The 11,412-nt window shown below is 40.3% G+C and overlaps 1 protein-coding gene across 7 annotated transcripts in view; it reads right to left on the reverse strand.

Annotated features, from left to right (window-relative positions):
• The window catches only part of DBT (dihydrolipoamide branched chain transacylase E2), an 86,069-nt gene that overhangs the window by 11,505 nt on the left and 63,152 nt on the right, over window positions 1–11,412 (reverse strand). For 4 of the 7 annotated variants that reach the window (XM_021921216.2, XM_021921214.2, XM_003892264.5 and 1 more), the window contains one exon: window positions 3,245–5,561. In XM_021921216.2, coding sequence (XP_021776908.1) covers window positions 5,394–5,561 — 168 coding nt within the window. In that variant the 3' untranslated portion in view covers window positions 3,245–5,393. Of the gene's footprint in view, window positions 1–3,244; window positions 5,562–11,412 lie in introns of those variants that run through there. The other 3 variants (XM_031651169.1, XM_031651166.1, XM_031651165.1) reach the window with 2 other exon arrangements.

The raw sequence follows: 11,412 nt of genomic DNA on the forward strand, positions 1-11,412 counted from the left end.
ACCAGCCTGGCCAACACGGCGAAACCCCGTCTCTGCTAAAAATAGAAAAATTAGCCAGGCATGATGATGCATGCCTGTAATCCCAGCTACTCGGGAGTCTGAGGAATGAGCATTGTTTGAACCCAGGAGATGGAGGTTGCAGAGCGCGGAGCCGAGATCACGCCACTGCACTCTAGTCGGGGTGACAGAGTGAGACTTTGCCTCAAAAAAATTTTAAAAAGCCTGTGGTTATTTTGATGGGATAGCAAGGATAACATGCATCATGTTAGGTTTGGCATAAATAGTTCATAGTTGACCTGGTCTGTGTGTCTGTCTGAGGTGAGTCATCTGATGACCTTGACATGCTAAAGCATTGGAATGAATGTCTATAGATCGGACAGAGGTGGGTTCAGAGAACTATTTAGGAGACATCTGGGGAGGAGTTGTGGCCAACAATGATGACAGGTGAGCAGTGGGGAAAAAAGCCAGGATTGCAAGGAGTTAAAGATCACCCATTCAAGAAGTCTGGCAGAAGGAGCAACCCAGGAAATGTATTCATTTAGTGGCAGTCAGAGGTAACAATATAAGAAAAGCATTCTGAGTCTTCTTTTAGGCAAACTGAAATTTGCCATTAGAGAAGAAGGGAGTTCTTTGTTTTTTGTTTGTTTTAGGGACTATTTAAAAAATAAGAACATTTCCGTCTTATGAGTTAAGGCAGCACTATCCAATAGAATTTTCTGTGTTGATGGAAATAGTCTACATCTGTGCTATCCAAGTATGGCGCTATAAGCCACATGTAGCTATTTAAATTTAAATTTAAATTAATTAGTGTGACTACTGAGCAATTGAAACGTGGCTAGTATATCTGAGTTGAATTTTGATTAATTAAAATTTAAATTTAAATAGCTACATGTGGCTGGAGTCTACCGCATTAGACACCTCAGAGTTCAAGTTTTACTAACGAGACTAGCAGATTAATGTCAAAATATTAATGTCTTAAAACAATAAAAGTGTATTATTCAACTGTATCACATCCAAACCGATCAGGGCTAGGGTATAGGAAGGACAGCATTCTGCTCTGTCTAGTCATTTGGAACACTGGCTCTTCTATCTTGTGTAGTGCCATCTTCAACCTTGAAGGGTGCATGTTGGAGGGGAAGAGACAGAATGTGAAGAATCTCTTGAGAAGTGTTATGGGCCATGTCTGGAAATGGCCTACATTACTTCAACCCATATACCCATATGCTAATAGTTACAAATAAATGACATGGCCCTACCTAACTGCAGGCTGAAAGAAAAGGAACCAGGTTTATGGACACATAACATTACCCTGCCACACTGAAATTTGCAGAGTTCTGGGATCAGTCTCTAATACCTCCTCCATAAGGAAATGGAAATAAATTTTAATCAGTGTGCTAAGGGAGTAAATCTGGTTCAGTTCTGGATGTGAGGAAGAGACTGAAGGATCAAAGTGGGGCAATGGGGTTCAACATGGGGCAGGGATCAGGAGGAAGAGATGGAATAAATAATAGAGGGCAGAAAAAAGTTGGTATTTGCTGATGGAGAACCACTTCTCGGAAAGAGAAACAAAAAGAAACAAAGTGTGAGAATAGAAATTTTGAGGTGAAAAGGAGAGAAATTCAAGGTTCTTAGGTTAAATCACTTTGTCTGCACTGAGGTTATTTGCTTATTATGACAAGCCTTTGGAAGATGTTTGGATAGGTGCTTAAAATTAGAAGAAAAGACCCAAACAGGTACTGTAAAGAATGCCTTGGGCATGCATTGTAGAATCTGGAAGGTATTTGTTTCAGACTAATCTGGTAATCCAGATATTTCACAGAAAGTGTCATGTAAATTCAAATATGTATCTTCTTTTTCTCTTGATAAATATCCCTATGGTAAGCCATGGAGTTCTGTTAATCTTCTGTTTGACCAAATAACTAGGCTTGGAAATTTTAACTTAACCTTTTTCCTTTTACCACAATTAAGGTGCCAGTATAAGAGTAGAGCATTAAAGTTAGTAAGTATATTAACATGCAACCATTTTAAGAAAAATCAGATGAATAGAGAATACTGAAACTAGTAATTCGTATTTTGACAGCATCAGTTGAACTGTCAGCACAGCAGAAAGTTTGAGAGTAGAATTATTTCTCAAATTAACATTGAACTTAAACCGGGAAGAAAATACAAATGTTCTTTGTTGGAGAAATTATAAAATCTTGCAATTGCAACAAACAGCCTCACAGTTTAGTAGTATCTTGTGTATTTGCCTTCCACTCCTTACTCTACTGCTACCTCAGCTTCCTCTCTATCCATGTCATTAAAGAACTCTCTTAGAAAAATTCATAATTTAACATGAACTGAGGTGGGATGGGGTGGGAAGGCAATGCCTCACTTTACATAGTTCATTTCCTTTTTAATGTGCCCAGAAAAAATTTCTCCCAGATTCCCATTCTCGATTCATGTAGTTGAATGAGGATGGCTGACTCCTAGGCTCCAAAGGTGACCATAAGACTCAAGTGTGGACAGAGTATTCTATTCTCCTGCCCACAATGACAGGCACATGAACCAAGAAAGACAAATCAAAAGCTGTCCTGGATATGTGTGTGTGTGTGTATGTGTGTGTGCGTGCCTGTGTGTATGTGTGTGTATATATATATACATATATATATAGAGAGAGAGAGAGAGTCTTGCTCCGTTGCCCAGGCTGGAGTGCAATGGCACAATCTCAGCTCATAGTATGGTAGATGTTTAATGTTTGAATGTATAATAAATGCATACAATGGAATACTATGCAGGCATTTATTTATTTATTTATTTTGAGACAGAATCTCGCTCTATCACCCAGGCTGGAGTGCAGTGGCGCGATCTCGGCTCACTGCAACCTCCGCCTCTGGTTCAAGCAATTCTCCTGCCTCAGCCTCCTGAGTAGCTGGGACTACAGGTGCCTGCCACCATGCCTGGCTGATTTTTGTATTTTCAATAGAGATGAGGTTTCACCATATTGGCCAGGCTGGTCTCGAACTCCTGACCTTGTGATCCACCTGCCTTGGCCTCCCAAAGTGGTAGGATTACAGGCGTGAGCCACCACACCCAGCCTATGCAGCCATTTAAAGCATGATAATGTGGAATTGTTTATTGACATGTAAGGTTACCCATAATATAATGTTATATTTTAAAAATCAAATAATAAAATAGTAGCTATACTATGATCCTGTTTTAATAAAAAAGAATAGCCATATATACAGATACATACATCAAAATGTTAATAGTGGAATGATTTTTTATTTTATTGGTTAACTCTTTGTATTATCTGAAATTTTACAATAACAGCATTTATTTGACCTATTTTTTTTTTTTAAGAGACCAGGTCTCACTCTCTCACTCACACCGGAGGATAGTGGCACAATGAGAGCTCACTACAGCTTTGAACTCCTGGGCTCAATTGATCCTCCTGTCTCAGCTTCCTGAGTAGCTGGGACTACAGATGCACACCACCACACATAGCTAAGTTTTTTTTTTTTGGAGACAAAGTGTTGCTCTGTTGCCCAGTCTGGAGTGCAGTGGTGTGATCTCTGCTCACTGTAACCTCCACCTCTCGGGCTCAAGCAATTCTCCTGCCTCAGCCTCCCAAGTAGCTGGGACTACAGGCGTGCGCCACAAGGCCCAGGTCATTTTTTGTATTTTTACAAAACCGTAGAGACGGATTTCACCATGTTGGCCAGGGTGGTCTTGAACTCCTGACCTCAGGTGATCTGCCCGCCTTGGCCTCCCAAAGTGCTGGAATTACAGGCGTGAGCCACCAGGCTAATTTTTTTAAAAAAAAATTTTTGAGATGGGATCTCACTATGTTGCCCAGGCTGGTCTCAAATTCCTGGCCTCAAGTGATCCTCCTGCTTTGGCCTCTCCTATAACTGGGATTACAATTACAAGTCATCACACCTGGCTGATGTATTCTTTCCTGATTTTAAAATTATTTCCATTTTGAGAAAAACCAAGTAGATACTAAAACAACCTTTTTTCTGTCACAAAACTTCACTTAAACAACTAATTTGGGCATACAGTTTTCAACTGGACAATATTAGAAACAACATGGATTTCCGAATGCAAATTGAAATGTTGGATACATTAATCTTGATGCTATTTCTGATTAAAGTAGACCCTTAGCAAAATGATCATTATCAAACCTTCATTTCTATATAAAATTTCTTATTTTTTATATCCATAATTACTATTAGATTCTTCCTTCTCCTCTTATTTACATTCTTACCCAGGATATGAAGAATGGAATAGACCTTAATTTCTTATCCTATTTTTTAGCTAAAAGTTAAAAGGAAGTAGATTTCTGAAATTAAAAAAAAAAAAAAAGAAATGTCAGTGGCTGCTACCTTTAAAGTACCTTCCTTACATGAGGGAAGTTTGCAAAGGTGAAGGTCTTTCCCAAGAAAATACCAAACCATTACCAAAAATCTAAAAGTATATCCATTTTAAATGAACACCTTTAATAGACTGGTTATAAAACTATAATTGGACATTTTTAAGGCCAGTTTATACTTTTCCCTTTTCAAAGACATTAATTAATATAAATAAGACATTTACAGATGATGTTCTCTATACAGAGCAAGAATATACTCTTGGATATCTCCAAAGAGAAGTATAATTGCACTTATTTTATACAACAATTAGCATAACAGGGAAATGGGAAATATTTTTGCATATAAATTCCATTTCTTAAGTATAATTAAAAAGTGTCATTAAGAGTCAGTTAAAAAAAATAGGGCATATACTGTCTGTATATGGCTACCTGTCTTTTAGTAACATTAATTTTGTTTTTTTGTTTTTGAGACAGAGTCTTGCTCTGTTGCCCAGGCTGAAGTGTAATGGCACGATCTCAGCTCACTGCAACCTCCACCTCCCAGGTTCAAGCGATTCTCCTGCCTCAGCCTCCCGAGTAGCTGGGATTATAGGCACCCACCACCACACCTGGCTAATTTTTATATTTTTAGTAGAGGCGGGGTTTCACCATGTTGGCCAGGCTGGTCTCGAACTCCTAACCTCAGGTGATCTGCCCACCTCGGCCTCCCAAAGTGCCGGGATTACAGGCGTGAGCCACCACGCCCTGCCTAATTTTGTTAATCTTGCCAGTTTCAAGTCATTGACACAAAAATGTCAGCACCGTATTAAGAAGTCACACTCTGACCTATAAAATGTGACAGCCCCAGGAGAACTATTACCCCATTATTCATTTTCAGTAAAAAGTCCAATAGAACAGTGACAAATATTGTACCTTAGATCCTTAATCATACGATACAAATCATTTACAATACAAATTGTAAAGATGAACATGTGCTGGCACAGCTAGGGTTTACATACTCTTTGGAAGCTCAAAAAGTTCAAGAATGTCTTATCGGTCTTCATTTCAGATCTAGTAGCATAAAAGCCGGGTTTTCTAAGTAGGATTTCCACAAATTAGAGAAGCGTGACATTGTAGCACCATCAATAACTCTGTGATCAGCTGACCAGCTCACATTCACTATCTGTGCCTTATATACTTCTCCTTTCTGGTTAAATCGGGGAATGGCCTAGAAATGAAAAAAAGAAAAAAAAAACAAAGAGTAAACCCTCACTTGCTCAAAGCTCAAGCTCTAACAATGGTGTAAGATCAAGCAAACCTTTCTTCCTACAGTAGAGAAAAAAATGGGCATCCCCAATGACTTTTGAAAATGCTGACTCCTATTCTTCCCATCTTCGAGTATGTGCCTGGAGCTTTCAGAAGTTCTCCAAGGTACTTCCTATCCCTTGTACAATTCCTGTACCTACATTCATTAACTTTCATCTCAGATTTCAAATATTTAATAATTTTTTACTGTATACCCACTATGTGCCAAGTACTCTTCTGGGCTCTGGGGAGAGACAGACAATTAAATAAGGCTTCCTCACTGAAGGCAGTGAGGAAACAAGCCATTCTCAAGCTCCCCTGACCACTGAGTTGGCCAGGAAGAAGACAGAGGACAACAACATGCTTGTGTTCTTCGTGGATGTTAAAGCCAGTAAGCACCAGATCAAACAGGCTGTGAAGAAGCTCTATGACACTGATGGGGCCAAGGTCAACACTGTGGTCAGGCCTGATGGAGAGAGGAAGGCATATATTCTGTTGGCTCCTGATTACAATGCTTTGGATGTTGCCAACAAAATTGGGATCACCTAAAATGAGCCCAGCTGGCTAATTCTAAATATGTATCTTTTCACTGTTAAAAAAAAAAAAAAAGGATAGACAAAATATAAGCCCCAACTGATTATTAGATTCAATAGACATAAAATCATGCTGTCAAACTGCTATAAAAGTTTCTAAGCCCTACTCTGTTTTTCTATACTGATCTCCTCATGGCTGGGATACAACAGTCACAGCCAGATGTGGATCCCTGATGACACTAAGTAGCATCTGTGTAAAGCCATGTAGGCCACTGCAACTACTTGTCTTTGATTCTGAATGAGATGAGAAGCCCTTAGAAGTGTCTGAGCAGATTGGCCATTCACTGAAAGAGGACGACTTTAGGAGGAGCAGGTCTGATGGGGGGGGGGGGGGGGGGGGGGGAAACGAGCAGGAGCTCAGTTTTAGACATGCTAAAATTCAAGATGCCTTTACACATCCAAGCAAGATATAAGAGTTTAAAGCTCAAAAGTGAGGTCCGGTCTAGAGATATAAACCTGGGAGTCATCAGTGTATAAATGGTATTGAAAGATCAGATAAAGAAAAGGGGTGAGAACTGAATCCTGGGGTGCTTCAATGTGTAGAGATTGGGAACATTAGGAGGTATGGGTAAAGGAGACTTAGAGAGAATAGGCAGTGACATAGGAGGAAAACCAAAATGGCCAGGTATGCTGCAAGTCAACATTAAGAATGTTTTCCAAAGAGGTTGGATTGATCAATCACCTCAAGGTCAACTAGTAGGTCAAGGAAAACAAATACTGAGAATTGAGTAACATGGAAGGCTTAATGACTTAAATAATTGAGCAAGAAGGAATTAAATTCTATAATGAAAACAAAATAGCAAAGGAAAGATGATACAAAGGGAGAAAGGAATTAAATACTATTTGTCCCTATCCAACAAATATTATTTTAAGTGATGAATAAGATTTCTTCTCTCAGAACTATGCTTCATGGCTTGAAAAAACCAGGATAAAATGATTTTGTAAAAATATATCTATTGAACAGATATTTATAAATCAAATATTCTTTTGTTCATAGCGGCATTATTCATGAGAGCCAAAAAATGGAAATAATCCAAATATTCATTGACGGATGAATGGATAAACAAAACATGGCATATATTTATATAAAATAGTATATTATTTACCCTTAAAAATTAATGAAATTCTGATACATGCTACAACATGAATGAACCCTGAGCCAGACACAAAAGGACAAATACTGTATTGATTCCACTTACATGAGGTACCTAGAATAGTCCAATTAATCCATAGAGATAGAAAATAGAATGGTAGCTACCAAAGGCTTGGGAAATGGAGAGATTATTCAGTAAGTGCAGAGTTTCAGTTTGGGATAATGAAAAAGTTCTGGAGACAGATGTGGTGATGGTGGCAAACAATGTAAATGTACTTAATGCCACTGAACAATATACTTAAAAATGGTTTAAATGGTCAAGTTATGTTTATATATTTTACAATTATATACATATACACATATAATTCAGAGGATAAATCTCTTTAAGGAAAGAGAACACAAAATTTTGTCAAACAGGTATAATGGTTTGGAAACTTCAGGAAGCCAGAATTTTTTGAGAATCAAATGTTGAATTCTTGTTGGAAAAGAGAATGAGTGATAGAAGTTATCACTCAGAGAACTCCTGATTTGGAAAGAATAGTGACATACTGTGTGTTTTTGGTTTTTTCTCCCTATCTCCTCTGCTTGCCAGAAGGGTAAGTGGATGCCAGAAAGGGGGAATGACTTAGATGCTAATTTACTATCTGCTAGAAAGCAAATCAAAGGCTGAAGGGAAGCATTTGTAAGGGTTCCAACACGCAAGGAATAAACTCATGAGGACAAGTCCCACAGACGTTCAACATGGAAGCATTGTAAGTACAGAAAAGAAAGGCTCTTCTTAAAAAACACTCTCCCTAATGTAGTGACAATGACATTTAATAAACATGGTATTGAAGTGGTATCCAGGAGCATATTTGCCTCAGTGGTCCTCAACCCTGAATTAATAGGGGTACCCAAGTCCCATCCCCCAAAATTCCAATTCAGTTGGTAGAGGGGAAGCTTGGCCATAATTTTTTTTCAAGCTCCCATATGATTTTAACATGTAGCCAGGGTTAAGAATCATTGCAACCCTTATTCTAAGTCCGTGTCTTCTAAACCACTGTCACCTATCACCTTTTCGTACTCATTTGGGTTCCTGTTCAAAATTTAAGTTCTGAGGGTTCCGCCCCTAAGGTAAAGAAATCTGCACTTTTAACTAACACTCCCAATGATTCCTGAGCAAAGAATGCTCTAAATGAGTCTCACTTTGTTTAAAATAACATTTTGAATTAGTTTTCTATTATTCTTTGGTATAATGAAATAAAGATATTTTGATAGAAGTAGACTGGGTATATTTGTGATTATTCATAAAGACTCAATATCTGTGCCTGGCATAATCCGCAATGGTTGATCCATACAGAAACAACCCAGATCGCCACCATTTATTACACATAGAGGTAGCCACCAGAAGTGCAGGCCTAGCTCTTAGGAAGAAATAATAGGTTTTTGGATTCCTGGGCAGGATGGCCGAACAGGAACAGCTCTGGTCTGCAGCTCCCAGTGAGACCAAGGCAGAAGATGGGTGATTTCTGCATTTCCAACTGAGGTACCCAGTTTGACTCATTGGGACTGGTTAGACAGTGGGTGCAGCCCATGGAGGGCCAGCGGAAGCAGGATGGGGCGTCACCTCACCTGGGAAGTGCAAGGGGTCAGGGAACTACCTCCCCTAGCCAAGGGAAGCCATGAGGGACCCTGCTGTAAGAGATGATGCTATCCAGCCCAGATACTGTGCTTTTCCCATGGTCTTTGCATCCCACAGACCAGGATATTCCCTCAGATGCCTACACCACAGGGGCCCTGAGTTTCAAGCACAAAACTGGGAGGCTGTTTGGGCAGACACCAGGCTAGTTGCCTTTTTTTTTTTTTTTTTTTTTTTTCATACCCCAGTGGTGCCTGGAACACCAGTGCGACAGAACTGTACACTACCCTGGAAAGGTGGCTGAAGCCAAGGAGCCAAGTGGTCTTGCTCAGTGGATTCCACCCCCACAGAGCCCAGCAGGCTAAGATCTGCTGGCTTGAAATTCTCGCTGCCAGCACAGCAGTCTGAAGTTGACCTGGGACGCTCGAGCTTGGTGGGCAGAGGGGCATCCACCATTACTGAGGCTTGAGTAGGTGGTTTTCCCCTCACAGTGTAAACAAAGCCACAGGGAAGTTTGAACTGGGCAGAGCCCACAGATGCTCGCAAAGCCACTGTTAACCAGACTGCCTCTCTAGATTCCTCCTCTCTGGGCAGGCATCTCTGAAAGAAAGGCAGCAGCCTCAGTCAGGTGCTTATAGATAAAACTCCCATCTCCCTGGGACAGAGCACCTGGGGGGAAGAGGCGGCTATGGGCACAGCTTCAGCAGAATTAAACCTTCCTGCCTGCCAGCTGTAAAAAGAGCAGTGGATCTCCCAGCGCAGCACTTGAGTTCTGCTAAGGGACAGACTGCCTCCTCAAGTGGGTCCCTGACCCCATTCCTCCTGACGGGGAGACACCTCCCAGCAGGGGTTGACAGACACCTCATACAGGAGAGCTCTCGCTGGCATCTGGCAGGTGCCCCTCTGGGATGAAGCTTCCAGAGGAAAGAGCAGGCAGCAATCTTTGCTGTTCTACAGCCTCCACTGGTGATACCCAGGCAAACAGGGTCTGGAGTGGACCCCCAGCAAACTCCAGCAGATCTGCAGAAGAGGGGCCTGACTGTTAGAAAGAAAACTAACAAACAGAAAGCAATAGCATCAACATCAACGAAACGGACGACCATGCAAAAACTCCATCCGAAGGTCACCAACAGCAAAGACCAAAGGTAGATAAATCCACAAAGATGAGGAAAAACCAGTGCAAAAAGGCTGAAAATACCAAAAACCAGAACGCCTCTTCTCCTCCAAAGGATCATAACTCCTTGCCAGCAAGAGAACAAAACTGGACGAAGAATGAGTTTGATGAATTGACACAAGTAGGTTTCAGAAGATGGGTAATAACAAACTCCTCCGAGTTAGGGGAGCATGTTCTAACCCGTGCAAAGAAGCTAAGATCCTTGATAAAAGGTTAGAGGAACTGCTAACTAGAATAACCAGTTAGAGAAGAACATAAATGACCTGATGGAGCTGAAAAACACAGCACAAGAACTTTGTGAAGCATACACAAGTATCAATAGCCGAATCGATCAAGCGGAAGAAAGGATATCAGAGATTGAAGATCAACTTAATGAAATAAAGCGTGAAGACAAGATTAGAGAAAAAAGAATGAGAAGGAACAAACAAAACCTCCAAGAAATATGAGACTATGTGAAAAAGACCAAAACTGCATTTGATTGGTGTACCTGAAAGTGATAGGGAGAATGGAACCAAGTTGGAAAACACACTTCAGTATACTATTCAGGAAAACTTCCCCAACTTAGCAAGACAGGCCAACATTCAAATTCAGGAAATACAGAAAACACTACAAAGATATTCCTCGAGAAGAGCAACCCCAAGACCCATAATCGTCAGATTCACCAAGGTTGAAATGAAGGAAAAAATTGTTGAGGGCAACCAGAGAGAAAGGTCGGGTTACCCACAAAGGGAAGCCCATCAGACTAACAGTGGATGTCTCTGCAGAAACCCTACAAGCCAGAAGAGAGTGGGGGCCAATATTCAACATTCTTAAAGAAAAGAATTTTCAACCCAGAATTTCATATCCAGCCAAACTAAGCTTCATAAATGAATAATAAAATCTTTTACAGACAAGCAAATGTTGAGGAATTTTGTCACCACCAGGCCTGCCTTACAAGAGCTCCTGAAGGAAGCACTAAATAGGGAAAGGAAAAACCAGTACCGGCCACTGCAAAAGCAACCCAAAATGTAAAGACCATCGACACTATGAAGAAACTGCATCAACTAACGGGCAAAATAACCAGCTATCATCATAATGACAGGATCAAATTTGCACATAACAATATTAACTTCAAATGTAAATGGCCTAAATGCCCCAATTAAAAGACACAGACTGGCAAATTGGATAAAGAGTCAAGACCCATCGACGTTCTGTATTCAGGAGATCCATCTCATGTGCAAAGATACACATAGGCTCAAAATAAAGGGATGGAGGAAGATTTACCAAGCAAATGGAAAGCAAAAAAAAAAAAAAAAA

This window comes from Papio anubis, chromosome 1 (genome assembly GCF_008728515.1).
Source record: "Papio anubis isolate 15944 chromosome 1, Panubis1.0, whole genome shotgun sequence".
Lineage (NCBI taxonomy): Eukaryota > Metazoa > Chordata > Mammalia > Primates > Cercopithecidae > Papio > Papio anubis.